The 20,289-nt window shown below is 34.2% G+C and overlaps 1 protein-coding gene across 1 annotated transcript in view; it reads left to right on the top strand.

Moving 5' to 3' along the window:
• The window catches only part of LOC145668230 (uncharacterized), a 135,764-nt gene that overhangs the window by 5,875 nt on the left and 109,600 nt on the right, over positions 1-20,289 (top strand). Inside the window, exons 4-5 of the mRNA XM_081735885.1 lie at positions 1,584-1,734; positions 10,595-10,754. Of these exons, the coding sequence (XP_081592011.1) occupies positions 1,584-1,734; positions 10,595-10,754 (311 nt within the window). The remainder of the gene's footprint in view (positions 1-1,583; positions 1,735-10,594; positions 10,755-20,289) is intronic.

Here is a 20,289-nt window from a genome sequence, read left to right as displayed (position 1 = left end):
ATGATATATACCATCATAAAACACTATCAAAATGGTCTCGCGATTGAAGACTTGCCAATATGTATCCACCTTGACAAACTGGCTTACAGTGACAAGAAGAAACTGAAGAAACTTGCAGAAAACTGTGTTGGGGCAAGTGGTCAGACAATTTTCGTGTTTCCAGAAAAACTATTGGACGCAATTTGTAGAAAATGGGTGTGAAATATTTCAAGCGTTAAAAAGCACCCACGTATAAAGAAAAGTAACTTGCTACAGTAGCAGGCAAGTGTAGAGAAATTGATCGCAACATTTTGCATCCAGATGCAGTGATCATGATGGACCATAAAAAATAATTTTCATTTGCCGGAGATGAAATACCAGGAAACGGCGGATATTATTCCCTCGATATTATGGGCACTCCAGCTACTATATACTACAAAAGCAAAGGAAAATTTTTAGAAGAACGCACTGGTATGGGTGGTCATTTTATCAACGGGTGTCACCCAACGATTCATCAATACAGTTAATGGTTTAGCAATCACAGCCGACGTGTAAACTAACAGATGTCTACCAAAGTTGCTTTAATTCATTAACACACATCGTCATGGTAATAACTAAGCATTTTCACTAGACCTCGCAATCAGCCATTATGCCAGGAAAAGAGCTGACTGGTTGATGGCGCGTTCAGTACCATTAATATCACAGAATGTCAATATATCAAATCCCACAGGTACACCCTATAGAGCATTTCTGGTGTCTGCTGGCTGCGGAGGTCTATGATGGAGGGTAGGAAACTAAAACAGTACCACAGCTCCTCTGCTGCATCAAGACCAAGCTATGGTACTTGAACTTCAGACCCGTCCAAACAGATTTGCTTGGTAGTAGCGTCGTTTTTTTCTTTTTATATTAACTTTTCCCCATACCCTTACGTTAAGAATTCATGAACTTTTAATAAATGAAATAAATGAAATTCAAATCATGGTAACGTTGCTGTTGACTATCAAACCAAAGAAATGTGCACCAGAAAGATGATAGGTAAGAAGCAGAGTGGTTTGTTCTTTTGAATATTAATAATATTATTTTGTAACATTATGACATTATGATAAAGTATATGGCTGTATTAATAATGCATATATTCAAATTTTTGAGCACATGTTGTTTAAGGTTTAAATTTGCATAATTTAGAATTTATCTTTCTTTTTCCACATATACTGTAGGTTAGAAAATTTATGGAATAAAGGATATTTTCCTACATATGCGAATGTTAATACTACTTGTCATTTTCATATACGAATACGCTGTACCGATAATGTTTTCTTTAAGTATCATTGTGGCGGACTAATTTTCATATTTTTTGTTGAACGAAGCATTGTATCGTCGTTATATTAGAATATGATCAAAAATAAAGGCTAGTAGACATTATTTCTATTTTCTTGACCTCGAAGCACGTCCACACCTAATTATGTTAATTATTTCAAATACCGTATTACTTTTCATAAGAGTGCATATGTTACCAAATTTGTAATTTTTACCTCCGCTTTCATTCATGAATTTAATGCATATATATAATTATTTTGCTTCCATTCTGTCTTTTTCTTTCATAGATCAATAGTGTTCCTGGTTCTTCCACAGCTGTTCTCCAAGAAGGGCCGCCAAGCCTTGATTGCTTATAGTTTTGTACTGACTTTGACCGGACCAGGAAAAAACATTCTACATAATACGAACGTCATTTCCGAATCTCTAGCATGCAGTCAGGTATACTGAGACTCTACAGTAGTTTGTGGTTCAATATGTTTCCAACGAACTTAATAAGCTAAGCCTTTTTTTCTTGTTTGCTCGAAGAGAGGTTTGAAACTCTTCAAGCACCTTCTCTGTTCTACACAGTAAATTTTTTTTAACAAAATTGCCATGAATCAATGAGAAGTAATTGTTAAATTTGTGTTCACCTTAATATGAATATTATCATTAGTACTAAAATAATAACGGATTATAACAAAATAATGACCAATAGTTGTTTATATTAATGTGAACAATATTTTGCTAGTTGGCTTTACGCTGCTTGTAACATAAAATTTGCTAGACATATTTCTATTGAATTTTCTTTCGCTTGTTTATTTTTAAATCATGAATGAATACCAATATTGTATGTTACAGCTCATGTTTTGTATAGAATATAAGGCCATCTCTTTATTTTTAAAAGTCTAGCCCCTTATATTACAATGTATTCCTCTTACCTGGTTCATGAAAGTAATTTGAACGGAGTAGACAAAGCAAGAGTTTTCAGGAAAAAATGAAAATATTGATAAACATGCTGCCATTCTATCATTGTTAAATTATAATAATATGGGGCCTTATGCAGAGTCATTTCAACATATGATTAGCGTCATACTAAAGGTCTGACTACTGTATGGAGACATATTTTAGTCGAACTCTTTAGTATGGCACGTCAGAACGACTCTTCATAAGGCCCATGATGTGTAACAGAAGGAACACAGTTGATGTTTATTGTTGATATAGAGATCTCCTTACTCCATGAGTTTTCCACGCAGACCTTAATTTTCTTCATCTTGTTCTCCTTAGTATACAGGGTGTCCTGAATGGGACTGACGTATTTTAAAAGTGTATAGTTTTAATATGGTCAGAGATACAGAATAAAAAAAAATCATATTGAAGGAAAAATCAAAAAGTTTTGTTCAGCAAAGTTTCATACTTGGACAACTATCGATGACGGCGCTTGTATAGCCGATAAACAGAAATGACATCGGCAGTCGAAAAGGCGCAATGCGTGTGGTGGTTTGCAGAGACAAATGTTACCCCCCTGGACTTCTTCCTGTGGGGATATGTGAAAGACCTTGTGTATTCTGGTGAAAAAGTGCGTAACCTTGATGAACTGAAGAACCGTAATAGGAATGTGATTGCTTCAGTAACACCTCAGATGTTACAGAATACGTGGAGAGAGATTGAGTTCAGGCTAGATATTGTAAGAGTTACAAATGGAGCTGACGTGGAGTTACACTGAGTTAGAATGACTTGTAAGTAAGACCAAATAAACTTTCTAAGTTCTCTGTTTTTTTTTCTGTATCTCTGACCATATTAAAACTATACTTTTAAAAACCGTCAGTCGCATTCCGGACACTCTGTATTAGCTGAACTCACTCAATAATAGTGACCCCTTTCTCGTTCTATGGATATGACCTGGAATAAAATGTATTGTTCGTGTTCAAATTATATACGTTAATACATTTTTTTAAGTTCTTGGGTAGTTAAAGTGCTTTATCTACCGTATTTTATGGACTATAAGACGCAGTTTTTTTTTTTCGAAAAATTGCCTCCAAAATTCAGGCATACTGGAAATTAATATAAAAATGTCCAGTGTTTGATTTGAAATTCCCGCCAGTCTCAAAAATGGGCACATATTCGATGCCGCTGGAAACCTAACTCTATCTGATAACATTGGATTCAACTGGTAGCAGCAGTGCACCTATGGGATGCGACAAACATACAGTAAGTTGCGGGGATTCACAAGCGTGCTAACACTGTCTCCCTCCTCCATCTAATAAAAACGGTAAAAATTTTACGGTATCTTTTTTTTAAATTGCTTAAAAATTAAGTACGTCTTATAGTCCGTAGCGTCTTACAGTCCGTAAAATACGATACTTTTTTCTCTAACTTGAGAAAATGTAATTACTTCATGACCTTTTTCCTCGTGGATAACTTTCCATTAAAATAATGATGAATAATAATAAAGATAAAAAATATTTAACATCAATCGTACATTTTGCATTTCGCATCTGTCTAATTTAGGAAATAATGAAATAACTTGACATTTTACAGTAAATGGTAACTTGAAAAAAAATTAACCTAGTGTTTGTGTTATTTCATATTGTAGCTTTTCCACACGATACTTTTTCAAAGAGGTTCAATGTGACTTCAAACGACGAATAACATGTTGAATCTGCATCATGAGTTCTTAAATAAATTATCTTTCATAAATATAGAAATGTAATTAAATTTCACATACACATAAACTTACCTATGAATGCGTCTTACTTGACGGTCCCTGTAAAGTTCAAGAAACTCTACCTGTACATTAGCACAGAGCAATGACAATACTGGAGGTGGGTAAGGAGGCGCACACCCCCCGGTAACATCGTTAGCCTCCAAGACAGGTATTGTCAAGTAGATAATTTAAGACAATTAATATTTTCAGTATACAAGAAAAGAAACAATAGCTGCACCCCAAAATGTCTCTCTAGTGTTTTGCCTGCCCCCTCGAAATTAAAAAAAAAAAATATCCAAAACACTCTGAAACGCACTACTTTTATGAGCGTTTATTTTTAACAGGTAGCCTCGCTGCGGGTGCGCTTTCGCGAATTCTGGCTAACGCAAATGGCAATCTTTGTAATGGAATTTCCCAGCTTCGGAAATTTCGGTGTAAAAGTTTCTAAATATAGTTATTCTGTATTCTTTAGTACAGAGAACAATAATATATAATTGAGGCGGAAAATTAGTCCGTTTCAATTCACCTGTGACGTAAATTATTAATTGCGTTTGTAAATTTTGATCCATAATGATGCCTGCCTATGACTATTGAGATACTAATATGGTTCCCTCGCTAAAAGATTTCAGTGTGACAACAGCGAAATCACTGCCAATGATGTCATTCTATATTCCGCTCAGTGGTTTCGGTTCAACTAGCCACCAACAAGCTGATGCTACGAATTTGCTGTTTCGTGTGTTATTGGTTTAAAATTTCAATTCAATTCTCATCTATGAATGCATATATCTGTATTTCTTTCTATTATTCTTAATAAATTGTTCATTGTATAAATTTGGTATTTGGGTATGGAACTGCCGACCTGCACATGCTCGATAAGTGGGTCTTGCTTTAGAGTTACCAAAAGATGGCAATCCTAGAAGAAAAGAAGTTTTGCATAGAATTCATGGCCATATGGCTGGGTTTCCGCTTATTGAAGGTCTTCTAGGACTCCCACCAGCAGTGATGAAAATTTTCCGGAAAATTTTGAAACGGAAAATTTTCCGGAAAATTTTCCAGAAAATTTTCCGGGAAAATTTTCCGATTCATAAAAACATACTTTACTTATTCCTACATCGTTGTTTAGCCGTGGTGTGAAGAGGAAAATTTTCTTCTATATTTTTCTGGAAAATTTTCCGTTCTTAACAAATATCAGTGATCAAGTAACAATTCCTCAGTATTCATAAAATCAATCAACTTCATGTATAGAAATGTTAAAAAGTGAAAGATCGTTTAAAGAATCTGAAAATTTTCATGGCTCAGACAATTTTCAGTACTATGTAGGAACAAGTGAAACAATTTTTCATGAATCGAAAAATTGACTATCCTATACAGTGATGAAAATTTTCCGGAAAATTTTCAAACGGAAAATTTTCCGATTCATAAAAACATACTCCACTTATTCCTACATCGTTGTTTAGCCGTGATGTGAGGTGGAAAATTTTCTTCTATATTTTTCTGGAAAATTTTCCGTTCTTAACAAATATCAGTGATCAAGTAACAATTCCTCAGTATTCATAAAATTGATTGAATTCATGTATAGAAATGTTAAAAAGTGAAAGATCGTTTAAAGAATCTGAAAATTTTCATGGCTCAGACAATTTTCAGTACTATGTAAGAACAAGTGAAATAATTTTTCATGAATCGAAATATTTTCTGTCTTGTATGGAAAAATTAAAGAACTCTTCATGAGTCGGAAAATTTTCATAATTTTGAAGCAAAAATTAAATCAACTTTTTGCGAATTGGAAAATTTTATTTCTCTGTACAAACAAGTGAAAGGAATTTTCATTAGTCGGAAAATTTTCATCACGATGTAGAAACAAGTGAAAAAAAAAAAACTTTTCATAATCCGGAGAATTTTGGATATTATGTATAGTGATATTTGGTGGAAAATTTTCCACTATATGTAACTGCACATTCAGCTATAAAATTCAACTCCTGTAGAGGAAAGTTAGACAGCAACAAATTATAGTTTTCCAGTTAGCTTTCGGAAACCAGAAAATTTTCTATTTTAAGTTGGAAAGTAAAAATATACAGTGTTTCTCTCTCTCTCTCTCTCTCTCTCTCTGTGTGTGTGTGTGTGTGTGAGAGAGAGAGAGAAGTTGAATTGAGTTGATTTTGAGTTTAACGTCCTTCTCAGCAGCGAGACCATATAAGACGGGACCAACTAATTAACATGGAATCCGAACTACATGAGCTCCCGCTGGGAATCAAAGAAAGGTCTTGCATGCCAAAGGCGCGTATGCTAACCGCTTAGCAGCGAAGGAGCTCGCAGATGAAGAGAGAGAGAGAAGCACTGTGTAAAATTTTACTTCTCAACTTGAAATATTAGAAAATTTTCCCGTTCCCGAAAGCTAATTGGAAAATTATAATTTGTTGCTGACTAACTTTCTTCTACAGTAATTCAATTTTGTAACTCTATGTGCAGTTAAATATAGTGGAAAATTTTCCACCTAACATCACTATACACAATATCCATAATTCTCCGGATTATGAAGTTTTTTTTTTCACACTTGTTTCTACATCGTGATGAAAATTTTCCGATTCATAAAAATTCCTTTCACTTGTTTCTACAGAGCAAAAAAAACTTTCCGATTCACAAAAAGCTGTTTTACTTTTTGCTTCAAATGATGAAAATTTTCCGACATAAAAACCGAAGTTATTCAATTTTTCCATATGAGAGAAAATATTTCGATTCATGAAAAACTGTTTCATTTGTTCTTACATAGTACTGAAAATTGTCTGAGCCATGAAAATTTTCAGATTCTTTAAACGATCTTCCACTTTTTAAAATTTCTATACATGAATTCAAACAATTTTATGATTGCTGCGGAATTGTTACTTCATTACTGATATTTTGTTAGAACGGAAAATTTTCCGGAAAAATATAGCGGAAAATTTTCCGGAAAATTTTCCAAAATGGAAAATTTTCCGCGGAAAATTTTCCGCCTCACATCACTACCCACCAGAAACCAACTGATTGAAGAAAAGAGAAAATAATAATTTCAGGTTCAGCATGCAACTGTTCTATGTATGGTTCACCAAATCAGTGACTTATGACAAAGACATTTTGTACGAAATGGATTTCCTGTATACTGTACTGTATCGCAGTTTTATTTTCAAAGTACAGAAGGTATTTTTCTGTCCTAAATTCGAATGAACTTAGAATAAAACACACCTTATGAAGAGATTTGGGGTAAAAAGAATACTGTCAATATTCGTACTGTAAAATGAACAGTTCTGTTTCGTAATAATTCGTAGAGGAAATTTACCAAAAGTGGCCCCCTACCCCTAATCGGCACCCCAGTATCTACCGTCTCTGTGAGACGTAAACAGCCAAGTTTTGTGCTGGCCACATTGCTTACTACGATTAAGAGAGGGTGCTGACATTTGAAAGTAATTCTACACAGTGTAGGCGTGAGCATCAACAGTCATTTTGATTTGAGTGACTTGCAAGTTTTGGTAGTGTCACAGAAACCCGAAGTTTAAAGGTAAAAGAGTATGGGTAGGTAAAATTTTCATTATAGTAGCTAATTAAGGAACTACAAAGTAACTAAATACGTGTTTAGTAATATGTTGTAAGATTTAATTGCGAAACTATTACGTTTGTTTCCGCCATGTGCTGAAACCCTGATCCGGCACCCCCTTCGGAGTTTTAAAGCGACACCCTCTTTTAATGGCATATATGTCATTATTAGACGGTATAGTTCCTCATTTTTACAGGCTATAGTCTTATATAAAATGAAATAGAGTTGCTTGAGTTCTGGTGGGAGTTTTCCATTGCTACAGCGCCAAAAAGAAACCTCCTTAAGGAGAACAAAGGAAAGAAAACCACACACTGTAGTCAGAATTGGCCGAAAGAGACTATGGCTCAAAGTATAACTAATGTGAGGTCTAAGGAAATGGGATGGAAGAAAACGTGTAAGATGTATAATGTCCCGAAGACTACTCTTTGAAGGTTATGTTAAGAAAAGTATGGTGATACAATGACAGCGGCTCAGACTAAAAGCGGCTCTTGCAATTTTTAATGAAGCGCTTGAGAAGGAACTGGTACGATACTGTTTAACAATGGAAGCTAGTTTTTTTCGGGTTAACTAGAGCAGATTTAGGAAGAATTGCCTTCCAGTTAGCTAGGAGAAACAATCTAGAATATCCTTTCCGTAATGAAATGACATGAAAAAATTGTTTAAGTTGTTTCTTAAACGATGTAAGCACATCCTCTTTGTATATGCACTAACGGGTACGTTATTTGCAAGGGCGGTAGGTTTTGCACTTGAAAGTGTTTCCAAATTCTTCAATATTTTGGAAAAGTAATTTCGGAAGCATAATTACCAGCGTGATCGGGTATAACGGCGATGAGAGTGGATTGACCATCGTCCAGAGTAAAAACCCTCAAGTGATTGGCCTTCGTGGCAAGCGACAAATTGTATTATGTGTCTTGTGGTCAAGACTGGGCACATGTTGAATGTGCTGAAGCGGACAAAGACAATTAGATATGTGACTTTTGCCGATGATTGTGATTGGTGTATTATTATTATTATTATTATTATTATTATTATTATTATTATTATTATTATTATTATTATTATTATTATTAAACAGTTTTCATAATTATGTTGAACGTTTACGCAAGAAGCATATACATACAATGAAAAATAAAAGTGTTTACATTTCCTCAACATGTTTATGTATTTTATCAGTCAAATTACTTATATTTTCTGAAGTTATGGTACGTCATTATCTGGTCATATTTCATTTTCTTTAGTTTATTTGGTAATTTTTAGACAACTCGCTGCTAGTAATCTTTTTTCAGATTCATGAATTTTGTAAGTTAAAGAAAAACTTCACTGCTTCAACCACGTCAGATCTATCAACTTTCCACTGCCAACTAGACATAAGAAACTTGTTTAACTTATATCGAATACTTAAAATGGCACGTTCTAATTCTGCCAATTATACGACTGAAAAACATAACCCAAATAGCAAAAATGACTCGCAACAAACTTGCAGCAGATTTGCAATTCAAGTCTGGCAAACTTGCAGCAGACTTGTGATGCAAGTCTGCAAGTTTAATGCAAACTTCCTAGTTGACACTCTTCGAACTTGCAGCACACCTCTAGTGCAAGTGTATGGTAAGTTTGCAAAGCAAGTTTCTGCAAGGGGTTTACTTGCACAGCAACCCTATTACAAGTTTCCACTTGCATTGCACGTGCACAGCAAGTCAGCAGCAAGTTAGTGCAGGTTTGACGCAAGTCTCTGCAAGCATATCACTTGCGCTGCAAGTGCACAACAATTTGGCAGCAAATTTGTGTAAGTTGAAAGCAAGTCTCGGCAAGGATACCACTTGCACTGTACGTCCTCAGCAAGTCTACAGCAAGTTTGTAGTAAGTCTTCTGCAAGTATATACTTGCATTGCAAATCTACAGCAGGTCTTCAGCAAGTGAGTGTAGTAAGTCTTCTGCAGGTATATACTTGCGTTGCAAGTTTACTGCAATTGTGTGGAGTTAGCATAGCAAGCCTGCAGCAAGCACTTTACTGTATACGAACATACACAGTATATTTTTCTTAACAACTTTGTTAAACAATACACGTTTAAAATACACATTATCTCTACGTACTGGACCCTTACATACCAATGATTATCTAAATTACCCACTCGTTTTAATGTTTCACATACTTCGCATCTACTATAAATGGCGGCCTGGCGGGGAGATTTCTAAGATTAGACTTTTGTGTCACCTGTTGGTAGAAACTAGAACTAACACACTTACTACAAAGTTGCTGCAAGCCTCCGAGGCAAGTAAAATCTAGCAAGTGAAAATCAAATTACGACATTTGCGAATAACTCTTTCAAAAAGCCTGCAACAGGTGTACAGTGCACGGAAAGTATAGCAAGTTAAAATCAAATATAGTGAAAGACTTGCTGCAAACCAACATGCTATTAGGGAATGGGGTGCCAGATTTTGCTACTTTCCTATATATACTGTATTTGCCGGTGCAAAAAATCTGTTCGTATTATGGAGATGTCTGTTATCGAGTGGTGCTCGTTAATGGATGTTTCACTGTATTGACTCGTGACAGACGCATTCCATTGAAATTCAAGAGAAATCCCGTGGATATTTACATTATTCCTAAAGTTTCTACTGTGATGCTGAACGTCCAAAGGCAAATATGAAAACTTGGACATGTTTTTCTGTCTGAGTCTTCTTCGGCGGATTTGGAGATTCCAATTGCAAATTTAAATCACATCACGTGACGGAGAAACTTCATTTCGTAATTTGTCTGATATTATCAGCTGAAGAATAAGGTTACACAACATAGTTCAAAGTTCCAATTTATTATTCCTAAGTTCCTAGTATGAATTCTTGTAAATAATTTGAAACGAAACTTGTATTTCCTCAGAACCTTGGAAAGTGAAGCGAAACCGAAGCAAACCTACCGAAGAAGACAAGAGAACTTGTTGAAACTGTACGTGGATTATCAAGTATGACGCATTAAGAGTTAAATGTTTTATCTAATTATCAAATGCATCCATTTCTTTCATTGAGTAATTATTCATGTCGACTTCTTTTTTCAGGAAGAAGTGAAAAACCTTGCTCGTGAAATCATAAACATCATAAAACAGCCGTTTGTAGCACTTAAGAAAGCATTAACAAAAGTGATGGATGCTATTAAGTATGTTATTGAGCAAATAAAAGAAGTTATGCTTACTATAAAGAGGATAGTAATGAATATAAGTAAGTGTGTGTAGCTTGTAAGACAATTAAAATATTTAATTACAGTCATGTTTTAGCATTACACCTTTAAAACTAATATTATGAAAAGTTCGTTTCAATTAGATATTTGGTACTAAGCTTTCTTCATAGTATTTTTAAAGAGAATTGAAATCATGTTTATATCTCTATACATACATCTAACGATGTTCTAAATTCTGCTTAGGTTATTAATGCCACAGAACTATATTATTAAAATAATAATTTAATGCTATATTAAATACAAATTTCATTTCTTTTCACTGCTCTGTAACAAGAACGATACACGGACTATTTGTACCAAACCGAGAAAAGTAAACTGCTTCAAAAATGCAAATTAACTCGTCTTCTTTAAATAAAGAATCTGTTCCATCGTGCCAGCGGTTCTTAATGTGGCGTACATCACAAATTGTTCAGAAGCACGAGTTCAATAATTAGTAATGGCGAAAAAACAAACATAATTTCTAAGACAGTGTAATCATTAAATTAAGGCTACAAATCTTCATAGCAAATAAGAAAGTTTGATACAATCAGAAAGGAAAGAGTTTACAACTGACAGTCTTATCTTCATCTATTATCAAAAATCAGATCAATTTGCCAACTATTAGGAAACTTCATTAAGTTAAGGAATTTTGGAGACCGAAATGGTTCATACCTCAGCCTAGCGCAGCACCACTACTACCAGAAAAACATTTATCCAAGATTACTATAATTCCAGATTTTTAAAAGTTCCGTTTATTTCTCGCAATTTTTAAATTAAATAGCAGTCAAGTTTTATTTACTTGTTCGATGTAATAGGAGCACGGTGGCTCAATCGTAGAGCGTTCACCTCTGGTTCCTGGGGTCCTTGGTTCGATCCCAGCTGGCGTCAAGTGAGCTTTGTGGTGGACAAGCGCCGTGTGCATGGGTTTTCTCGGGGTTCTCCCATTTCCTCACTTTCTTCATTTCACCATTAGCCTAGCCGGCATAACCGTGGGACGTAAAACAAGATTTCATTTCATTTTTGTTTGAGGTACCGGATAAATATCGAACATCATTTATAAAATTATTATTTAGCAGATTTTGCTAATTAACATAGTACTTGTTCTGTCTCAGAATAAACTATGTTTCAGAGTAAATATTAAGATTTAACAATAATAATCAAAGGAGTGATCTGTTTCTGTAATACTATTGTTCACATCCATATCCACTTCCTTAGCATGCTATTATGTATCACCCTTTTTCTTCGTCCATGCTTTTAAGAATATTTTCTTAAAATTGTGAACTCACTGCTGTTGTACTGATTCCTTCATTCTCGTATACACTTCTAAATTTTTTAAAAAACATATAGCAAATCCATTCAATAAAGAGACATTTAAAGCAGTCAGCAAGTTGTCCATCAAGAAAAACACAACTAATTTAACTTTCAACTGTTTCTTCTTTAAAGAATAATTTAGAAAAGAAACGTCTTCTCAGATTCTGGGAAACATTAGTAGTGAGTGATGAATAAAATATGAACAACTCAGTGTAAAAGTATTGTTTCTTTCTGTAATTTGTAATTACCGAGTCAGTGAAAAGGGTTTTATCTTACTATATTTTCCCTAATTATGTTATCAAAACAAGCTCAAAGCACTCACAGAAATGAACTGAACATTGTAATTTCATTACTTATTGTAATCATCTTCAGAAACTGTACTTACTCTTAAAAAGTCTTGTACAGAATGCAAAGTAAAAGTAACCTGTTTCTCTTATTTGAATGACTTTTACCAGGGTGTAACTTAAGTAATTTTCATGACTTTTCCCTGACCTAAAAACGTGTCTCTGTTTACATTCTATATCTTACATTTTATTATTTTTGTAATGCAGACTGTCAGCTCCCGTACATCTGTACCTGTTAAGGGCAAGCTTAACAGACATATTTTGTTAATTATTTATTATTCATAAAATTAACATATGTAATCTAAATATTGTATTAGTATAATTACAATGTATCTACTTAGTGCAGTTATTTTTTTGGATTTAAGTTAATTATTCTAATTTGACCTTTATTTCAATTTCATTAAGTTTTAGTTGCAAAACAGAATACTGCTTCATGTTAGGTATATTTTGTTGAAGTTTTGTATAAGATTTTAGAAACTTGAGTGAAGATAGAGATTAGTGACCTCTACAGCATCCAAGTGAGAACTGTTATTAAAAGTTGTATATTTTATTTAATCATACTATTCAAAATATACACATAAATCGGCTGTGGACTAATGGTGTAGGGAGCGGGTCAATGAGCTTAAGCCTACTTACCCTTACTATAAAGGTATCAAAAATTGATCCTGCTAATTAGCAGTTTATTCCATTTGTGATCCCCGATAATATCACTTTTCTAATAATTTACCACAAATATTGTACAGACATGTTAAAAACAAAACTTACTTCCCAGAAGCTCCTATTAACACTACATAAGATTCTAACAAATTTGTTAAGTACTGAACCCTTTCTTCTTGAGGGGAGAAGTTCTTTCTCGTCAGCATATGCATCAACTTATATCGTCTGCTAGTGCGAGCAAGAACATCAAGAAAGAAACGGGTTGTTTAAGTTTTTGTTTTTAATGATAGATTGCTTAGCTGATGTGTATGGGCACACGATTTCGTAGTGCGTGATCCTTGTTTCCACTCCTAATTTGACTACTAACATTTTCTGGCGTTGATCCATCATCATGAGGGGCGCGGTAGCTCAGTGGTAAAGCACTGCCCTCTGGCGTGTGGGGCCCCGGTTTGATTCCAGCTCTCGCCAAGTGGGCCTTGTAGTGTACAATCACCATTGCGTGGGTTTTCTCGTGTTCTCTCGTTTCCTCTCAATTTCTTCATTCCTCCATTTCGTTCTTTTTATCACCTCTTTTATATAGCTTCGAAGGCATAATCGTGGATCGTACAATTGAAATGTTTCATTTCATATTTTCATCGTAATAAGGCAATTGAGGGAACTACGAAAATTAAGAAGTAGAGAACCCAGGTCCCGAAAGTGAGAAACAGTGACACCTGAGAACTGATGCACTGACCATGCATCACTACGTTGAATGTGCGATGTCTGGCTAACTGTAGCCCTTCATGGATTGTAACGACAGTCAGTTGAGTACTTCTACCTATCTCTTAAATAATTTCATTAGTATGTCTCTCTGCAATTCGACTCACCTCTGTGTGCTGAAATATAATACTTAACGTGGTATCGCAAGAGTATATGAATGTCTGTCCGTCCAGTCATGTGGCGAACGATTCAGCCGGCGGCGTAGTAGTAGTCCCCCCGTTATATCTAGTCGAGTCAGCAAAAATTTTTGTGACGTCATAGGTCAAAGGTCAATGACCTTGGCCCGGGGTCAATGACCTAGGGGTACCTAGGACCACCCCCTCTAAATTTTGGCAGGGGTACCTTGGCCCACCCCTAAATTTTGGCAGGGGTACATAGGACCACCCCCCTTAAATTTTGGAAATTGCCATGGTCATATATAGGGGTCATATATAGGGGTCCATTGCCTATCATAAGACATAGGTACATTGATGCACCCCGGGAGGGGTACAATGGCCCACCCCTTTAATTTGGAAATTGCTCAATTAAACATTTGGTATTACAGTATAAGACCCTAATATGGATCACTATAAATTTGGGTGGTCCACCTCGTTCCCTTTTAGGGGTACAAAATTGACAAAATATAAACGTAAGCATTACGTTGTACCACGTGTTTGGTTTTTGACCTAATTTATTCCTTTGGATGAGGTCCTATTACCTTATATGGTTATATGGTCATGTATATGGGTCCTCGCTATCATAGTACATGACCTCAATATGTATCATGATAAATTTGGGTGGTCCATCTTGTTCCCTTTCATGGGTAAAAATTGCTAAAATATAAACATAAGCAATATGTTGTACCATGTGTTTGGTTTTTGGCCCAATTTCTTCCCTTTGATGAGGTTTTATTACCTTATATGGTCATATGGTCATGTATATAGGTTCATTTCCTATCATAAGATATGGGTACATTGATGCATCCTTTAAAAATTTGGGAGGGGTATCTTGGCTCATCCACTCGGTTTTAGAAATTGTTTAATATAAGCATTTGGTATCATAGTACAGGTCTCCAATATGTACCACTATAAATTTGGATGGTCCACATCGTTCCCTTTTCATAGGTAAAGAACTACCAAAAATCAAATTTCGGAGGTTATTGACCCCTATTTAGCATGTTATATGGTTTATTACCTTTATATGTTTATGTTCCCTTTTAAATTTGGGAATTATCAAATAACAAAATTCGGTAAACGTTTTCTAAGACCCATTGTAGATGTTGATGTTCCTCTTATGGCCAAATATTCAAAATTTAAATGTTATTGACCGGCTTTATTATTGAATAAGTACAGGATTTATTACTTTTTTCATAAGACACAGGTGTATTTGTGTACCAATCTTAAATTTTGGAAGGGGTACATTTCTTATTGTCGTATCAATAATTGGTAATTGTTCATTGGGTAAATCATTACGATCACGTGATCGGTTATTGACCTATGATGGGATTAGGAGTCCAGGACATTGGTACATTGAAACTTTGTAGGATAATTTGAGAATGCGTCATTGGTTTTGATTATTCCCGCCAAATATAAACGTAAGCAAGACGTTGTACCACGTGATTGTCCTTGATGAGGTAGTGTACAGGGATTCATTTCCTTTGTTGTGGTACTTCTTAAGTTTGAGTACACACACACTTCTAGAAAACAGTTGGTTCTACTCAGGTAAACAATTGACGGACATTATTGACCTTATTGAACATATAATGATATGATTAACTCTAAGACTTAGGTATATCAAGAGAAGTATTCTTTAAATTTGGGAATGGTGATAAACAGAATTTTAACATAAGGTGCGAAATTTGAAACAATACATTGAACTTTAGTCACAGCTCATAGTCTAAGATCATTGGTGGTGATTGATTTGAAATCTGATAGCTAACCTTATTGAATCTTATGACTCATAGACGAAAGGCAATACATGCTACAACAGTTTAAAATTTAATCATAAGGTGATGTAATCTGACACTAGCAAAGTTATTGTGTAAGCAATTTGATTGGATGATCACTATCTTTCCTGCAATCTGATTGGTTGATCACTATCTTTCGTGCAATCTGATTGGTTGATGATTTTCAAATCTTTGCTGTATTCAGTTTTAAGTTTGTTTAACATTTAAAAATCTTGGTTTCGTTCAACATTTTGCACTCACTGATAAATATGATCAAAACCGTTTATTTGTTAATCGAATAGTTAAAAACCGGTTAAAGTTTGACGGTTAACCGTGAAACGTAAAATTTTTTTGCTTGAAACTTTTTGTTTAAAAATTCTTGCTTTCAAATTTTTGTTTGATTTTTTTTGTTTCAAAATTTTGTTTGACATTTTTCGTTTCCAAATTTTTTGTTTCAAAATTTTTTGTTTAAAAATTTTTCGTTTGAAATTTTTTTTTGAAAATTTTTGTTCGAAAATTTTGTTTAAAATTTTTTGTTTGAAATTTTTCGTTTCCAATTTTTTTGTTTGAAATTTTTTGTTTCAAAATTTTGTTTGAAATTTTTTTTCGCTTCAAAATTTTGTTTGAATTTTTTTTCGTTTGAAATGTTTTGTTTGAATTTTTTTCGTTTCAAAATTTTGTTTCAAAGATTTTTTGTTCTAAATTTTTGTTTCAAAGTTTGGTTTGACATTTTTAAAAGTTTGTGCACTCATTAGTAAAGAACCGGAACTGTTTAGAGCAAAAACCTCTGGCAACATGTGGTGCAATAGTACACGTCAGAACATGATAATGCAACGTCATCAGTTTTGCATCATCGTTCGAGTTAGTATTCATGATAACATCATCATGGCTACTTGTCTGCAGTTTCTAAACACGCGTGATGTGATGAAATCATTTACCAAGATTACTGATTTACAACAGAATGTACCTTATAGAATCTTAGCTAGCCAAATGATCCCTACAAAGTTTGGATTAAGAATCGTAGTGAAGCTTGAAAATGGTAAGAATATAATTTTACCAGCAAGATATTTACCCATGGAAGCATCAAAACAAGAAGAACTGCTGCGTTTCTTAAATACTGGATCTGTATCTTTATGTTATAAAAGACTCTTGGGTCGAAGTCATCAGTTTGAATTTAGTACACAGCCAGATTCGTCAGCAATTGTGATGAAATCATGAATTCAAACGTCACCACATCAGACATAGTTGTATGAATGTGGTTGGTCAGCATGACGTCAGCAACTGTGATGAAACCATGAATTCAAACGTCAGCACATGACGTCAGCCGTAGTTCTATAAATCAACCAATACCGTGAAATCATTTGAGCAAGTGCTTTTCAGGAGGAAAGATGTGCACTTCTAACGATAAAGAGTTCATCTTCGCAAGCTATTATCCAATAAACAAAACATGTGATGATTGGTATCAGTGCTAGAACATTTGAACCAGTGATTCGATTGGGCAAAGCAGAACAATTTGGTGTACAACTGACCTGTGAAGAATGGCAAATATTATGTTCACGAATCGACCAAATGAACGATTATTTTCATGATGAGCTAAATGTGACCATAGTCAAATCATTAGGCTCAAATCATGAAGTGGTGATGCGTACAGTCCTCGAAGAGAAGATGGTGCTGTTACGTAAAAAGAGTACATTCCATGTCCCTCGCAACATGGTGTATCTAACGGAAACAGAATGGAACAAATTTATCAGCGTATTCCAGTGTGTGAAACATGCAGTGGAAGTGTGCAACAAAACTAGTATATTCCTGAAAAAGTACTATTTTGAAAAATGTGTTATGCATATTGTACAACATGTATCTAGATATTGTGATGGTTGTCAACATCGTTCGTGGGTGCATACCTGTATTGATAAACAGTTTATTTGTGATCAAATGGACATTGAGTTTCCACCAATTGATATTGCATTAGACCTTAAAAGACTTCAATTGGAATTAAAATTATATGCTAAAGACAAACTAGTGCAAGAAGTTCAAAATACATTGTATCGACAATATCCAGAACCACTATCTGGTATGGATGTATGTGGAGTGTAATAAAATGATCCATTTCAATGAATTGTGTTTTTTCATTTCAAGTACAACCCCAGGTTCTGACGTGTACTATTGCACCACAATGTTGTCAAAGGTTTTTGTTCTAAACAGTTCCAGTTCTTTACTAATAAGTGCACAAACTTTTAAAAATGTCAAACCAAACTTTGAAACAAAAATTTAGAACAAAAATCTTTGAAACAAAATTTTGAAACGAAAAAAATTCAAACAAAACATTTCAAACGAAAAAAATTCAAACAAAATTTTGAAGCGAAAAAAAATTTCAAACAAAATTTTGAAACAAAAAATTTCAAACAAAAAATTTGGAAACGAAAAATTTCAAACAAAAAATTTTAAACAAAATTTTCGAACAAAAATTTTCAAACAAAAAATTTCAAACGAAAAATTTTTAAACAAAAAATTTTGAAACAAAAAATTTGGAAACGAAAAATGTCAAACCAAAGTTTCAAACAAAAAAAATTTAAAAACTTTTTAAATGTTAAAACAAAACTTAAAACTGAATACAGCAAAGATTTGAAAATCATCAACCAATCAGATTGCACGAAAGATAGTGATCAACCAATCAGATTGCAGGAAAGATAGTGATCATCCAATCAAATTGCTTACACAATAACTTTGCTAGTGTCAGATTACATCACCTTATGATTAAATTTTAAACTGTTGTAGCATGTATTGCCTTTCGTCTATGAGTCATAAGATTCAATAAGGTTAGCTATCAGATTTCAAATCAATCACCACCAATGATCTTAGACTATGAGCTGTGACTAAAGTTCAATGTATTGTTTCAAATTTCGCACCTTATGTTAAAATTCTGTTTATCACCATTCCCAAATTTAAAGAATACTTCTCTTGATATACCTAAGTCTTAGAGTTAATCATATCATTATATGTTCAATAAGGTCAATAATGTCCGTCAATTGTTTACCTGAGTAGAACCAACTGTTTTCTAGAAGTGTGTGTGTACTCAAACTTAAGAAGTACCACAACAAAGGAAATGAATCCCTGTACACTACCTCATCAAGGACAATCACGTGGTACAACGTCTTGCTTACGTTTATATTTGGCGGGAATAATCAAAACCAATGACGCATTCTCAAATTATCCTACAAAGTTTCAATGTACCAATGTCCTGGACTCCTAATCCCATCATAGGTCAATAACCGATCACGTGATCGTAATGATTTACCCAATGAACAACTACCAATTATTGATACGACAATAAGAAATGTACCCCTTCCAAAATTTAAGATTGGTACACAAATACACCTGTGTCTTATGAAAAAAGTAATAAATCCTGTACTTATTCAATAATAAAGCCGGTCAATAACATTTAAATTTTGAATATTTGGCCATAAGAGGAACATCAACATCTACAATGGGTCTTAGAAAACGTTTACCGAATTTTGTTATTTGATAATTCCCAAATTTAAAAGGGAACATAAACATATAAAGGTAATAAACCATATAACATGCTAAATAGGGGTCAATAACCTCCGAAATTTGATTTTTGGTAGTTCTTTACCTATGAAAAGGGAACGATGTGGACCATCCAAATTTATAGTGGTACATATTGGAGACCTGTACTATGATACCAAATGCTTATATTAAACAATTTCTAAAACCGAGTGGATGAGCCAAGATACCCCTCCCAAATTTTTAAAGGATGCATCAATGTACCCATATCTTATGATAGGAAATGAACCTATATACATGACCATATAACCATATAAGGTAATAAAACCTCATCAAAGGGAAGAAATTGGGCCAAAAACCAAACACATGGTACAACATATTGCTTATGTTTATATTTTAGCAATTTTTACCCATGAAAGGGAACAAGATGGACCACCCAAATTTATCATGATACATATTGAGGTCATGTACTATGATAGCGAGGACCCATATACATGACCATATAACCATATAAGGTAATAGGACCTCATCCAAAGGAATAAATTAGGTCAAAAACCAAACACGTGGTACAACGTAATGCTTACGTTTATATTTTGTCAATTTTGTACCCCTAAAAGGGAACGAGGTGGACCACCCAAATTTATAGTGATCCATATTAGGGTCTTATACTGTAATACCAAATGTTTAATTGAGCAATTTCCAAATTAAAGGGGTGGGCCATTGTACCCCTCCCGGGGTGCATCAATGTACCTATGTCTTATGATAGGGAATGGACCCCTATATATGACCATATAACTATATGATGTAATAGGACCTCATCAAGGAGATAAATTAGGTCAAAAATCAAACACGTGGTATAACGTATTGCTTACGTTTATATTTTGGCAATTTGGTACCCCTAAAAGGGAACGAGGTGGACCACCCAAATTTATCATGATACATATTAGTATCCAGTACTATGACACCACATGTTGAAATTAAGCAATTTCCAAAATTAAAGGGTTGGGCCAAGGTACCCCT

This window comes from Thermobia domestica, chromosome 13 (genome assembly GCF_964235325.1).
Source record: "Thermobia domestica chromosome 13, izTheDome1.hap1.1, whole genome shotgun sequence".
In the NCBI taxonomy this organism is placed as follows: Eukaryota; Metazoa; Arthropoda; class Insecta; order Zygentoma; family Lepismatidae; genus Thermobia; species Thermobia domestica.
Note: the sequence above shows the minus strand (reverse complement) of the source record. Positions and strands in the feature narration are given on the sequence as shown.